Source organism: Centropristis striata, chromosome 10 (assembly GCF_030273125.1).
Source record: "Centropristis striata isolate RG_2023a ecotype Rhode Island chromosome 10, C.striata_1.0, whole genome shotgun sequence".
NCBI classification, from domain to species: domain Eukaryota; kingdom Metazoa; phylum Chordata; class Actinopteri; order Perciformes; family Serranidae; genus Centropristis; species Centropristis striata.
In genome coordinates this window covers 33,134,223-33,150,498 of record NC_081526.1, presented here as the reverse complement: position 1 = coordinate 33,150,498, position 16,276 = coordinate 33,134,223, and the positions used below count along the sequence as shown (strand labels likewise).

At 38.2% G+C, this 16,276-nt stretch overlaps 1 protein-coding gene across 1 annotated transcript in view; it reads left to right on the top strand.

Moving 5' to 3' along the window:
* Positions 1–2,597: 2,597 nt before the first annotated feature.
* The window catches only part of LOC131978858 (signal transducer and activator of transcription 4-like), a 29,586-nt gene continuing 15,907 nt past the window's right edge, over positions 2,598–16,276 (top strand). Inside the window, exons 1-5 of the mRNA XM_059342658.1 lie at positions 2,598–2,682; positions 3,087–3,220; positions 6,015–6,150; positions 11,273–11,371; positions 16,149–16,241. Coding sequence (XP_059198641.1) covers positions 3,093–3,220; positions 6,015–6,150; positions 11,273–11,371; positions 16,149–16,241 — 456 coding nt within the window. The 5' untranslated portion in view covers positions 2,598–2,682; positions 3,087–3,092. The remainder of the gene's footprint in view (positions 2,683–3,086; positions 3,221–6,014; positions 6,151–11,272; positions 11,372–16,148; positions 16,242–16,276) is intronic.

The window sequence follows — 16,276 nt, the reverse complement described above, 5'->3', positions numbered from 1 at the left end:
ATTGGCGGCTGGCATCCAACTTATAGGTGCATTGCCGCCACCTACCGGATTGGAGTGTGGATCATTAGATTAGCAGGAAATAAAAGAAAACAACAAACAAAAACAAAACAAAAAACAAAAACAAAAAAACAACTAAATCCTCTCCATTAACCCTGTTTCCCTCAGGTATTTCCGTACATGAGAAGTTACTATTAAAACGTCACCGTGTTAAAATAATCGCCTAACTCTTTTTTTCACGTTTTGCAGGAAACACAAAAAACTTCATCAAAAGTGTAACATATGACATTTATTGATCATTTCACTCAAAAAGGATGCAACAAAGGATGGCTATTGGCATAGTAATAACACTGTGTGTAAATTATGTAACTTTAGAGAAATAAATGACTTAGGCAATATTTTGAACATGCTTTTGTGACTTAAGCAAGATATGTAACATTTTATTTTGAAGGTGTCTACATAAGACTCACACAAGCCTGTCAGAAACATGACATGACAAGTATCATGAAACATAAAGCTCTTTTGTTCAGGGAGGCATTTTTAGGTTGTCCCTAGATGTTTTTATTTTGTCTCTGCATAATGTACTTTATTACCCATGTCTTTTTTTATTTACTGCTGATTTTAATGAGTTTTTCTCTTTCTAGTTTCTGGTTTCTGTAGCACTTTGAGATTTCTGTATGAAAAGTGCTTTACAAATAAAATGTATTATTATTATTATTATCATCATGAGCATTAATGTTACTTCAAAGTGTCATTCATGTTCATGACACATCCCATGTCATGTTTATGACACACTCATGTCACTCTTATGTAGACACCTTAGAGTAAAGTGTTACCAATATTAGTGTCAACAATAAAACACTGATAAACTAAACTGATAACTAAACAATCTCCCTCTAGCTCTTCTTTGCTGGGTTCTTATCTGATGCCTATGAATGTGGCAAATTGTCAAAAAGTGATGATCTTAAAGGGGTAAAATCACATGATCTGATCAACTGAGGATGTAGGAGATTTTACCATAGGTGGCCGGCATCATGAGGAGATGATTTAGGAAGAAAAAAAACCCCCAATTTTGACAAAAAATGACTTAGGCAATTATTTTAACAGTGTGACAAAATACAATAAAGCATAAGATAAGATAAGATAAGATATTCCTTTATTAGTCCCACAACTGGAAGTTTTTAAGTGTTTCCGCAGCAAATGTGTATAGAGAAAATAGAAAGAAGCATCAATAAAATAGCAATAAATAGTAAACAAGCAATATTTACAGAAAAAAGTGTTAACAATTTTAACAAGAAGACAATTGGTGCACCAAAAGTAGTAGTAACATTATTATTTAATCATCAATTATTACATTTATAATTTAAACTTATAAATAAGACATCTTAGATGACTTACTAAACAAAAGAAACAAAAAAAAACCTGTTCCAGTTTGAGATGTAATTTCAATTTATTTTTAAAAGCCAATTTACAAACGGCAGCAGATTATTATTATCATTATCATTATCATTATCTCTGCTAAACATTCTTATCTTATTTTAAGGTTTGCTCATTGTATAACACACTGGAGATGAATGAGGATGAGGATATAACACGGTATGCTGGGGATGGATGCACAATGTCAATTTTTTTCTGTATGGTAGAGTTAAATTTGAGATAACAGGTGGATCAAAGTATGTGAACGAGCAGAGAAATGTTATTACACTAGATTACAAACTTTAATTCTGATGTTAATTAGGAAAGATGGGAAATAACTTTTATTTTGAAGGACCAACATGCTCCAACATGCTTAGTTTTCTCCTTCAAAGTAAAGTCCAAGCTTCAGGTGCTACAATTCATAACAAAACCGTTATTTTTAAAGATCTTCTTGTAATTATGACGTCATCATTTCCAGACACAAAAGTCACAGTTATGGGAAAACACTAAGCCACCTTTTTTACGACTAATAATGATCTCCTTTTCTCTCTCTTTTTTGTTCTTATTTTTATTCCATCAAATGTGTGTACAAACACATATTTCTATATTTCTGGAACTTTTCATATGAAGTACATTATAATTGTTATTTTGCTTACAAGCTTAGACCCAACATACTTTTCATTCATTTATAAAGCCTTAATTTAGATGTAGCATCCCTTTTAGCTCTCAACTCGCAGAATTAACACACATTTCATTAGTAGAGATTGAACTAGGAAGATTTACTACTTCAATAGACTAGCTACTAAAGCAGCTTTAAAAAATGTTTTATTATTATTATTATTATTTTTTTTAATTCATTCATAAAAGTGTTACTGCTTACTTCTTCCGTATCAACCCTGTAAGAGGCCACTCGTCGTTAAAGAAAGAAAGAAAGAAAGAAAGAAAGAAAGAAAATAAACTGTACTGATGACATAGGTTTTTCCGGTGTAACGCTAAAATAACCTAACCTAATTCCTCTCTCCCCGTGTGTGTGTGTGTGTGTGTGTGTGTGCGTGCGTGCGTGCGTGCGTGCGTGTGTGTGTGTGTGTGTGTGTGTGTGTGTGTGTGTGCGTGTGTGTGTGTGTATGGGGCGTGTTTCCTGGCTGTGATCGTCAGCCCCTTGAGAGTAAATGAGCTCGATTCCTGAACATTCAAAAACGAAAGTCAGAGAGGGAAACAAGTGCACATGGTGAGTGAGATTGACTGAGAAGCAGCGCACACACCGCACAGGTAACTACCGGAATACTTGTAAAAATAATATATGTTTATATAAAAGTTGTGAAAGGGACAGTGGGTGATATAGGTGTAATACATGCCTGACATTAGGTAAATTCTTTAGTTGATTAGTCATTTTTTTCATCCTGTGTGACTTATTTCCAAGAAAACTATGAACACATCTCTAGTAAACACAATATTGAAAGTAGAATTTGTATGATTCTTTGCGGAGAAAATCAGTTTTACAGATCTGTCTTAACAAAATTGTATGTATGACCGACTGAACCTTTCTGTATTTGGGGACAGCCCTAAAAGTTCCACTTTCGAGGCTGTTCTTTGGATCTGACTTTCACTTTTTTTTGACATTTCATCGCCTGTAGTCATAGTGAAAATAGGCTGCTTGCTGTGTGTGTGTGCAGGGCAGCATGAGCCAGTGGAAGCAGATTCAGCAGCTGGAGATCAGACTCCTGGAACATGTGGACTACCTGTATGATGATAACTTCCCCATGGACATCAGACAGGGTCTGTCCAGCTGGATCGAGTCTCAGGATTGGTGAGTCCTCCTCAAAATAATAAAAAAATAATACTGAAAGAAATAGGTTTGGTAAAATATGTAGTGAAAATAATGCAAGGAGAAATTATTAGCGAAATAGATATTAAAAGTAAATATTAAAGGTAATTTTAAAACAAATAAAAATTGGGGAAAAATATATATTGAATATGTATTATTATATTATGTATATATAAATAAATAATGAATAAATGTATACACATAAAGGATATAAGGGAATCAATAGGAAAGTAAATAAATAGGGGAAGGAAATTATTAGCGATATAAATAAATATTAAAAGCAAATTTAAAACAAATAAAAATGAGGGCTAAATATATAATGAATATATATAATGTAAAATCAATAATTAATAAATAAATACATGAATATATATATATATGAATAAATATATTTTGGTCTTGGTTGTTTGTTTGTATTTTTATTTTATACTTTTTTATTTTTTTATCTTCTATTTAATTTTTTATCATTTTATTTTATTTTATTTTTATTATCGTAATCTGTTCTTACTCTGTAGTTGTGTTGCTGCAACACCTGAATTTCCCTCGTGGGGGATCACTAAAGGAATATCTTATCTTATCTCATCTTATATTTCATGTGTATGGTCCTGGTGAGTCGCCTCGTCTGGCATCCCAATCAGTCAGTGCCTCAGTTCACAGGAATGTCATAGCGATGACACTGCAAGTTGCCATGGAGACAGCGTTGGTCAGGTTCCAGACAGAGTCAACAATCAGCAGGTGTCTGTGGGAGGGGGGGGAGGGGCTGAAGAGCATCTCGCTGTAGAGTCTTCCAGGGGAGTTGTTGTCCTAGCAACGGCCTTGAGGCCAGAGCTGGTTGAGGGGGCCGAAAGCAGATAAGATTTGGATTGTTTGGGCTTCGGGCCGCATTCAATTTACACGACCACTCTCATTGTCCATTTTGGTCTCCGAATCGATCCATTCGCCTTTTCAAAGCCATCAGCTTCTCCATGATGTTATCCATATTGCGGTTTATAGTCACAGTCTGACTGCTGACAGCTCTGTCCACCACTTCAATCAAGTCGGGCAGCCTTATGGCCTTATGGGGCTTTGGACAGCTGTCACCATTTACTGTATTCCTCGATAAACCAGGGCAATGCCTTATCCAATCAGCAAAAGACCTGTAATCATGGTTCCGAATAGGTAGATGTCTTCAATGTCCTCCACGGAAAGATGGTGTTAATTGCGCTGCGAGACCAGTTGATCAAATCCATAATTTTTAGTTTTGGAGAGCAGTGCGGAGAGAGTCTCTCAAAGTACAAGACAGAAGACCAGATGAGACGAGAGGAGCGAAGCAGGGAAGACAAGGAAGAGGAGAGGACAGAAAAATGCGACTGCCTTTGTTGAGAGAAGAAGTTTCAGTTTATTTTTTCATGCTGTGTGACTTATTTCCAAGAAACCAATGAGCACATCTCTAGTAAACACAATATTAAAAGTATACTTTACATGATTCTTATACGTACTCTCTTATAGATCTGTCTTTGAAATCAACTTCACAAAATTGTACGTATGAGTGTTAGCTGACATGTTTCCAAGGGATTCCATTGGTCTGTGGGGAGAAATCTGACCAACTAGCCCTTAAAGTCACATTTTCATGGCTGTTTTTGATTCTGATTTTCACTTGTTTTTGACCTTTTATCATCTGTAGTTGCTGCTCTTTTTCATTTACTTGCTACGCTAGCATAGACCAGGTAAAAACAGTATGCCGCTTCAAACACACAGGAGTTGAAGACTAAGTCTTTTTCCAATTCTGCCGACCCTCGCTGGCTGACCAACTGCTGCTGCGTATGATTTTTCCCAATCGGATCTTACTCCCAACCCCACAGATACCAAAGCTTTGTGTCGGCCCCTTGGCATGTGGTACCGACACACTCGGCACCCTTTACAGTTTGTATGAGACCCACCAGGCTCTCCATTGACTGTAATGTAAATCCATCCGCAGCACTATTAAACACTTATGACTAATACATACATACAGAGAAATTTGTTCTCTCTACCAGGGCTGCAAGAACAGAATGATGTCATTCTGTTCTTCAATAAAAAACATGATCAATTTAAAGTGACGAGACATTTTATTGAATTAAACCTCATAACAGTATATTTAGTTTGAAAAAATAAAACACTGCTTACATCATAACATCAATAATAATAATAATCGAATGATATGTTTGAAATATATTTGACAACCAGAGTGGGGCCGTTCTGCACAAGTACTTTTACTTTTGATACTTTAAGTACATTTTGATGCTGATACTTTTTGTACTTTTACTTCAGCAAATTTTGAAAGCAGGACTTTTACTTGCAGTGGAGTCATTTCACAGTGTGGTATTAGTACTTTTACTGAAGTAAGGGATCTGGATACTTTTTCCACCACTGCCCTCTACATGCTCCTTGCATAGTGAGTTCACTTGTGTGTAAAGAGATGAAGGGTGGTTTAAATACAGAGGTTGAACTTCCCTATTGTGGGATTAATGAAGTAATTGATCTAGCATAATGTGCACATATGCTGTTGACTACATGCAGGATCTGCACCAAACAGCTGCAGGCTTGTAGAAACATGTCAGGTTCATTACAACCACAGAGAAAGTGACTTGTACTGTAGTCTATGTTACGTAGTACCTAAAAAAGTGGCAACACACAGAGTTACTTTACTGGGGTTCTTTTTCTTCTGTTTTATACTCATTATATATATATATATATATATATATATATATATATATTGCTGTGATTCTCCTAAACGTCACTCTGTGTGCTTTTTTAGGGACACAGCAGCAGACGATGAGTCGATGGCGGCGGTTTTGTTCAACAACCTGCTGTCCCAGTTGGAGAGGGTGCGCTCACAGGAGCAGAACTTCCTGCAGAGACACAACATGAAAATCATCCAGCAGCAGCTACAGGTGTGTCAGCCTCTGTTCATCCCTGCATGTCCTAATTATTAGGCCACATTCACTACTCACTCCATCAACAACTGGGACTATTTTCTGCTGTTTTCCAGCGCGCTGATAGACCGAAACCAAGTTGCTTTACTACAGCAGAACTTGCACAACGTAATCATTTATTTACTTCCCAGTTTTTTCATGTACTTTGTAATTTACAGTGGTAGAGGAAGTACTCACAGTAATACAACTAGAGTAGAAATACTCTATAGGCTACTGCTGGGAAGCCTGTGGATTTACTTCTGATTTTTTGCAGTAAGCAGTTCTCTCATTCTAAGACTGTTACATTGCACATATTTGTTATAGTATTATTATAGATAGTGTTTTTATATTTTCATTGTAAATTTCAGATTCTACATTATGTTCTCAATTGTCGCAGTACTTTTTGTTCCCTCTCAATATGTTAATTGTTTAGTCTCTGCACCAAACACCGAACAACGAAATTCCTTGTAAGTGTAAACCCACTTGGGGAATAAAACCCTCCTCTGATTCTGCTATAAAGTAGCATAAAAATGAATTACACCAATTAAGTATAAGTGCCCCCAAAATGACTTAGTTACACTGTTGTTAAATTTTTGAGGGGCCGTATGGGCCATAATTCATTCTTATACACACATTTTTTTGTGAATGTGAGAGGTAGAATTGTGAATGTGAGGTATAATTGTGAATGTTAGAGTTAAAATTGTGAATGTGAGAGGTAGAATTGTGAATGTGAGGTATAATTGTGAATGTTAGAGTTAAAATTGTGAATGTGAGAGGTAAAATTGTGAATGTGAGGTATAATTGTGAATGTGAGAGGTAAAATTGTGAATGAGAGAGGTAAAATTGTGAATGTTAGAGGTAAAATTGTGAATGTGAGAGGTAAAAATTTGTATATGAGAGGTATTTTTTGTGTATGTGAGAGGGAAGAATTAATTATGGCCCATACGGCTCCCTGTATAAATGTACTAGCTACCTTCCAATACTTCTAGTTTATCTACTCTTTATTGTTCCACAGGAGATAACTAAATGCTTCTTAAACTGCTTCTAAAACGAATTTCATATTCTGATATGCCCATACAGCGCTTTATAAATGACATAAACAACTTTCACCATAATGTACACTGTATGAGAGAGCAGCATATTTAGACTGACAGTCATCTAAGAGTAAATAAAAGGAAGTGCTAAAGCAAGAGCAACGATTTGACTGTACAGTACATCCTTTTACTTCGATGTTTCTGTTGACATGTCAGTACAAAGGAAGTAGTAGAAGTGAATAAACAACTGGTGAGACTTCAGTCTGAGTATTCAGAGTCAGAATGTGGTTCCTTAAAAATCACTTACAAAAGCTTACCAAATGGGAGGTTAGCAAAAGGGGGAAAAAGCATGGTTAACACTGTTTTAAAAGCACAACATACAACGATTTAGAGCATAATAGAGAGAGCAAAGATCAATAAGTTGCTTTAAAGGCAGTAAAGTTGTATTGTCGCTGAATGGAAGGTTAGAAAACACAACATTTGCCCAGTTTAAAGTGACTCCCAGTACAACAGATCATTTTGTTATTCGAACAGATACAGATAATGAAGTCTGTACATTTCTAATGTCTAATCCATCTACCTGTGTAGAAATCTGCCTCCTTTATGCTCATTGTCTTCATCATAACAAGATAAAACATTTTCATTTAAGGTGACACATCTAAAAAAAATCTGACCAAACTGGTTTTTCCATAAATTGCTGCAGGGTTTCCGCTAAAATCTAAGCTTTGTGGGCGTAGCTAAAATTGTATCTGAAAACTTAGGGGCAGAGATGATTAAAAAAAACAAGAAGAGAGAGAGAAAGCACGCATCATTTGCATTTAAAATGATGTATGTGGGTAATGTATGAATGACTCTACATAGCTCCCATGTAGCACAAAGCCTTAATCTACCTTCACTTGCTCTACACTACCACTGCCAGTAGAAAGAAGTTGCATGTTTCATGCTTTCATGTTTCATGTTTTCATGTTTCATGGTAACAACACTCTTCCTCTGCAGCAGTCACATTTTAAGCATCCATAATAAGGAGAAGTAGTTTTTTTATCTATGGTAAACTGGAGGTGAAAGGGAAGTAGAATAAGCTTGAATGTGACTCAAATGTCAAATAAAAGAGAATGAAACACCTAGCAAGTACTCATATGACTTATTGGCATTTAACACAAACAGTCAGCTCTCTAACAAATGATGCATGCATTGCTGAAAGGCATATATGTACATTAATGATGTGTTAAGGGGAAAGGACTTCCCCTGTCACCTTCTTTCATGTCAGCTCATTGTGGAGGTAGCATGTCGGTGAGCTCATGCTCATGCAGAGGACGAGTGCAGTCCAGTTACAGGATGTAGTGGTTACAGCACAGTGACGCCATGAGCCTCAGCACATATGTTATTCTAGAAAAGACATGTACACCTTTGCAGAACAAACCCATGAGGTTCATACCTCTGTTTCCTGTGCGTCTGAGTGTGTGTGCTGATGTGTCAACACTTCTCAGAGGAAGCAGCTACTCCTTTTGCGGTAGTCAAGGGTGTTTCAGGGTTGCTGCTGTTGTTGTTTTTGTGGCGATGTGTAAGTTGAGTTTGTATCATTGATTTTGTTATTTTTTGTAGAATTATAAGAAGGCCGATAGCTCAGATACTTGGCTCCACTGTAGCTTTCTTCTTTCCCAAAGACCAGTTTATGTTGCCACAGAAGCAAGATGTGGCTACAAGCTGTATTTTATTATGTTTAGGATTTATTTTAAGATTTTATCATTCATTTTTAAGGCTCATACTGGGTTGGCCCCCTCTTACCTGTCTAGTCTTCTGCACCCCTGTGTTTCATCACGTTCATTGAGGTCTGCAGACTGTCCTGAAAATGAGACTAAAGCAGAGAAGAGACAGAGCCTTTGCTGTTGTGGCCCCCAATCTTCTGATCCTACAGATCAGACTGGCCCAAACAATGCCTGTTTTTAAAATCTCTTTGAAAAACCCATCTGTTGTCCCTGGCCTTCGAAGTCTCTGTCTGTTAGAGGGTTGCTTTTTTGGTCTGAATTCTTGTCTTTAAATCTGTGTTAACTGTCTGTATTCTGTGTTTTGTAATACAATAATGTACAATTATTGTCGTGCAACGCTTTGGTCAATGCTGTTGTTTTTAAATGCGCTTTATAAATAAATTTGTATTGTATTGTATGTTTGGGCTTTGTAACTGATAGATACGCACCTGTAAGAACAACACACACATACACACATTATGTATCACAATCATCTAACGAGACTTGAACAGCTGTTGGTCTGTCCACGTCATAGGTTACTGGCCAATAGAACTTGGTTGCATGTAAGTTCAACTTCTGTAGAAGATAAAATGTGAATTATTACAGAAATCGGGTCCCACTCTGACTGGGCTCCTGCAAGAGCTGAGTCAGTCTGAGTCCAGCGCTGCATAACTTTTCCTGTGACCTAAATAAAGGCCTGCTGCATTGAGAGCAGACGTGTTACTCTTGGGCTTCCAATCAACAAACCTGAACCTTTAGAATTTCAAAGACATGTTTTCATCTCTCTTCCATTTGATCTTCTTTTCACCCACATTCAAGCAGAATCTCCCTTTGGAAAACCCCTCTGGTGACATTTATTCTTTATAAATTCTTTTAATCAGAATTCATTTTTAAATGACAAGTGATATCTGCGATGGTAACAGTACCAAAATTCTGTTTCCAGAATATTGTTTTTCTCAATAACGCAGATCTACTAAAAAGGGGAAGTGAGCTTGTGCATATTATATTCCAATAGCTGGAAAATAACCTGCTGCTTGTTGATACTGAATGTGTGCATCAGTTTTACTGTAATGAAAGTGAGCGTGTAGGTGTGTGCTGATGCATCCTCAGTCATCATCCTGGAAATGATGCTGAAGCATGAAAGAGAGAGGCGAGAGACAACTTTCCTCTTCCCACAGCAGAATTTTTTGTACTTTTCTTAGTGGGCTTTTGAATGGTTTTATGAGCAAAACAAAACCACACTTTATACGCAGAACCATGAGAATCATTTGGTGGGGGCAGAAGGGAATGTTTGTGGCTGCTCTATAGTTTGTGGCTGCTCTATATTTGAGATGTTCTGAATATATATTCTGATTTAAGCCACCGCAACATCACCCACTGGTTTGTGGATGATTGGTTTGAAGCCTCATGTTTAGCATTTTGGCCAGTGCCATATTGTCTTTTTTTGAGCCAGAAGTGACCAGACTTGGACAAGTCTTGTAAATGCTACATATCTCAGGAAAGCCTTAAAGGATTTTCTTTAAATTTGGCACAAATGTCCACTTGGACTCAAGGATGAGCTCATTAGATTTTGGTCTTGACGTCAAAGGTCATGGTCACTGTGACCTCACAAAACACATTTCCGGGCCACAACCCAATAATTCACACGCTAATTCTGACTAAATTTGACACAGATGATGACATTTTATATTCAAAACATGATACTTCACTGTGACGTCATAATGTCCTTGAAAAAACACTTTTCTGACTATTATTCAATGTCATAATTCAGGAACAGAAGGGAAGATTTTGACCATATTTTATATTTGGACAGGTACTAAAATATCTTCTGTGCTTACGGTTTGAAGATGCATCCAAAAAATACTAAATCAAAGTGCACACTATATCAATTTTATGAGTTTGGATGGAAGTGGATATTAAGTGCAACTTGACTGGTTGGTGTGTAGGCAACAACTGACGGTCTAGTTTTTTTATGCAGTTATGCAATTTGCTTCCGTTATGGTGATCACACCCAAGGAATGTTCTCCAAGATTCCAATGAACGTTACGGTTTCAAGCTTTAACGCCCTTTGAAAAAAAACTGGTCATACTCCAAGTATCTGTGCACACCTTTGCCTGCACGTCTCCTATTTACACGCTCATTACGGTTCTTTTATTTCTTGCCAGAGTCAAGTTGAACCTCATTCCATTTTCTGATTATTATAAGTGGAAGTAATAAAAGATCATGCGTGAAAAGATGACAAATCTCTGGGAAATATTAATGATATCCAAGTGCATGGGTGTTTTGTAACCTGGAATATCGTCTGTATGTGTGGCCCCACAGGTGAAATATACAACCAACCCAGCTGTCATGGCCAAGGTTATCTCTACCTGCCTCCGGGAAGAGCGCCGTATCCTGTCCAGCGCCTGCATGCAGGAACAGGTTTGTCACTTTGTCTCCTTCAGAGGGAAAGTCCCTCCTCTAATAACAACAACAGCAGCTGCTGGTAAATCACAGCTACTACCAGGAAGACAGTACTGTACAGTATACACCCCCACTTCTCCAACCGCCTCACCTCATTCCCAAGAAACAGTGCACGAGCATGGCGCAATATTTAAAGAGGGAGAGCACTGATGCAATGTTAAACCATTTTCGTTAACCGAAATAAAAATAAAACTAGAGTTTAAAAATAAATAAATAACTGAAACTGTATTGTGTGTTTACAAAATGTACTAAAACTAACAAAAATTTAGTAAACTTTACAGGAAGCATTGGTAAATCTGTATGTTACACGACTTCAGGACTTCACTCAAACCAAAATTCAAAACACCTGGAGCTGCGAGAGTTAATCACCTTATTGGGGCTGAGATGGATAATAAAAGGAAATACAGTGAACCCTCGTTTATCTCGGGGGTTCACTGTTTCTGTTCCAAAAAGAACCCGCGATAGGCGAAATCCGTGAAGTAGAAACCTTTATTTTTTTACAGTTATTATACAATGAAATACTCCATAAAACATTGAAAGCAAGGAACAAAACCTTTTTACAGGCCCAAGCATTTGTTTAACAAATAAAAGTACTGTATAAACGTTTGTTGTTGTTGTTTTTTTTTTTACAAATAACTACTGTACTGTACTGTAAAATAATATAGTTATAAATAAATAAATAATAATTTTAATCATCAATACGAACTGAAGGGTTAATATTGCGGGGATCAGCACCGCCCCACCGTGACGGATTGGAACGGGAGAAATTGAAAAATGATTATGAAAAAAAATACAAAGTACAGTAGGACAAATAGTGACTCACGTGTACAGTACAGTATTTCACTGCTCTTCTGACTGAGCCGCTGCATCCTGACTCCGCTCTGTGGCGTTTTTTTCTTCCACGTACGTGTACATATTAAACCATAACGTTATTGACACACAGATAGAGAAGACGCGGAGAGACTGTTCAGCCAATCAGAATGCAGAACACAATGCATGATGCAAATCCGTGAAGCAGCGAGACCGTGAAAAGTGAACCGCGTTATAGCGAGGGTTCACTGTAATGGCAAAATACATTTTTTAGAATCTCATATTACATTACAAAAAAACTAAAACTGATAAAAGCTAAACTAAAACTAAGCATTTCAAAAAATTAAAACTAATACAAACCAGCAAACTCAAATTAAAACTAACTGAAACATACAATCTTGAGTTGCAAAGGAGGAACTCTGTTGTTAAAAACAGAAGCTTCTTTTTTATGTCTATTAATCATGACGTTCTCTGATGTAAGTGATACACAGCACCCTTTAATTAGCATCAGTGTTCATTTCAGAGGAAATAACCATTTGACATGCTTTACTTTAGTTAGCTGTCACATCAGGTGGTTTATACACCTCCTAAAACAGCTTCTTAGATAGTTCTGTGTAACAAACCATTTAGCGGGGGATAACTGTTCAGAAATGGTGGTTGCCGACTCTGGTAAACCCAAGGCTAACGTACACAGTTACAACCTTATACAGTTTGAAAGATAAAAAGTTAGACACTTAATTAATTGGAAACATAACATGACCATTTATATTAGTAGTTAATGTGAAATTTTGATAGAATTTTAGCCAAAAGCTGTCCGATGTGGGATACAGATAGCACGCGGGTAATTCACCGCCGCTAGCATCCTTTTGCCGACTCTGGTAAACCCAAGGCTAACGTACACGGTTAAAATTATATATAGTTTGAAAGATAAGAAGTTAAACTCTAGTTTCACGCCACTTAATTCATTGGAAACATAACATGACCATTTATATTAGTACTTAATGTGACATTTTGATAGAATGCTAGCCAAGTAGAGAATGAAGATAGTGAATGAGCTACTTTAAAAATGTTATATGCTAACATACTAAAGATTGTGAACATTGTTAGCATGTTAGCAATGTTAGCATTATCATTGTGGCCATGTTAGCATTCTGATTTTAACATTTAGCTCAAGCACCATTGTGGCTGAGTACTGAGGCTGTTTTATATTTCTGTATTGTTAACAATGATTAACCCTTAAATGGGCAAGCACATGTAAAATTTTGGGAAAAATAATTAATTGCTATTTTCTAATGTATCTAGGCTAAAATAACACAATTTCATGATTTTTTTCAAAATATGACCTTTATTTTTCATTTTACAGTTTGTATCTCCCAGGATACATTGTCCGTTTAGGGTATAAATTTACCATTTTACAATTATTCAAATATTTCATTTGGAAACTTTAAAAACATATTATAAGCAATTCATTAGCTACTCTCTTTAATGTCTTGTATACAAAGTTTCAAAAAAGTGGTTGATGGTGCTTCCAATGAGCTGACGTGAATACAAGTTCGTCTGGTGAGCAATAGTCTCAAAGATGTCGTCGTCAAAGAATTTGGAGAAGTATGTCAGTGGAGTGGATAGCTCATCTGGTGCAGTGAAGCAACTTGGTGTAACTGTACACTGGTGTTCAAATTTAGTTTTTCTCCACCTATTGAAAAGGAAAAAAAATATACTTCTCATCCTCCCCGGAAAAGCTCCAGGGTGCTGGAAAGGAGGCTCCGGCCGATTGTCGAACCTCAGATTCAGGAGGAACAATGCGGCTTTCGTCCTGGCCGTGGAACAACGGACCAGCTCTTTACTCTTGTGAGACTTCTGGAGGGGGCATGGGAGTTTGCTCATCCAGTCTACATGTCTCCATGTGTTTTTGTGGACTTGGAGAAGGCCTACGACCGTGTCCCTCGGGGAGTCTTGTTGGGGGTACTGCAGGAATATGAGGTACCAGGCTCGTTGCTACGAGCTATCCGGTCCCTATATAACCAAAGTGAGAGCTGTGTCCGCATACTTGGCATAACGTCAAACACGTTCCTGGTGGGTGTTGGCTTTGGCTTCATCAAGCCGGGACCTCCAGCACTCGTTGGGGCGGTTTGCAGCCGAGTGCGAAGCGGTTGGGATGAGAGTCAGCACCTCCAAGTCTGAGGCCATGGTTCTCTGCCGGAAAACGGTGGACTGCCCCCTCTGGGTGGAGAGAGGTACTGTCCCCTCTGGGTGGAGAGAGGTACTGCCCCCTCTGGGTGGAGAGAGGTACTGTCCCCTCTGGGTGGAGAGAGGTACTGCCTCAAGTGAAGGAGTTCAAATATCTCGGGGTCTTGTTCACGAGTGAGGGTAGAATGGAGCGTGAAATGGACAGGTAGTTTGGTGCGGCGTTGGCAGTGATGCGGGCGTTGTACCGGACCGTCGTGGTGAAGAAGGAGCTGAGCCTGAAGGCAAAGCTCTCGATTTACCGGTCCATCTATGTTCCAACCCTAACCTATGGTCATGAGCTTTGGGTAGTGACCGAAAGAACAAGATCGCGAATACAAGCGGCTGAAATGAGCTTCCTCCGTAGGGTGGCTGGGCTGAGCCTTAGAGATAGGGTGAGGAGCTCAGACATCCGGAGGGAGCTCGGAGTAGAGCCATTGCTCCTTCTCCTCTAAAGGAGCCAGTTGAGGTGGTTTGGGCATCTGGTAAGGATCCTCCCGGAGTTCCAGGTCCAACTGGTAGGAGGCCCCGGGGAAGACCCAGAACATGATGGAGGGATTATATCTCTGACCTGGCCTGGGAACTCGTCGGGGTCCCCCAGGAGGAGCTGGACATCTGGAATGCCCTGCTTAGCCTGCTGCCCCTGCGACCCGGCCCCGGATAAGCGGAGGAAAATGGATGGATGGATGGACAATATCTGCACCAAAATCACTGGATCTCTTAGAGAACAATTCACTATACTACTCTTTTCGTCACCTGAACATCTTCCCTCTTTTACTGTGGTTTGCTCTCTCTTCTGCCTCGTCACTTGAGCTATCACTGAGCTGGTCACTGCTGCTACTGTCCTGATTCTGGCCCTCTGTATATAATTCATCTTCCTCATCTTCTTCACTGGTTCCCTCATCTGAATCAGATGAACCATCAGGTGGCAACACAACAGATGCCACCTCTCTCTTTCTTGCACCATAGAAAATACTGGTAGAAATTCTCTGAAAACATATGTACACTGGTGAATTAATCAGTAATACACATTCAAGAGTAAAATTAAGTGTAATCAATATTTAACACATTTATATTATTGATTATCTGTAGAGTATAGGGTTCAAAACATAAGTATATCTGAGAGTGATTATGCCTGTTTTTATACCCCTATCTGGACAACGTATCCCCCAAGATACAGACATTCAGTGCCTGTTTATGAAAGACATGTAAATGTCATTCATTATTTTTCAACAAGAATACACAAAATTATGCTTAAAGAACAATATTTTCAAAAACAAATTCCCCCAAAACATAATTAACAAGAAAAATAACAACTCTTGCCTCATGGCCAGTGTCTCTGTCCACGTAGGCTGCCATTTTGGAGTTTGACATGAATGTATCAATTTAGTTTTGAATGCTGCCATTCAGTCACATGACTTGGGTACTTGACCCACCCCCCCTTAAAACTTTCTCATGATATTAAGTGCAGATACTTGATGCCCCTCCCCCCTACAGCCTGCCAAATGTCTGTATCCCTCAGGATACAGAAACCATTTAAGGGTTAAAGACACCGTGCCATGTCATCATTTGGCAGCAATGTGAGATTTGTATTAGATTAGAATATCTGATAGTTCATTGATTATAAATGTTTTAGATTGAAAGTAGATTAAAGTAGATTTGATCTGTTTCTGAGGTGACTAAAAATAATATTTTCCAACAGGGTCCACTGGAGAAATCGTTGCAGAACTCGGTGGCTTTTGAGAGGCAGAAGAACATGGACAACAGAGTCGCAATCATCAGGAACAGTGTGCAGGTAACTGAAACAAGGAATGTCAAAACGTTACATTT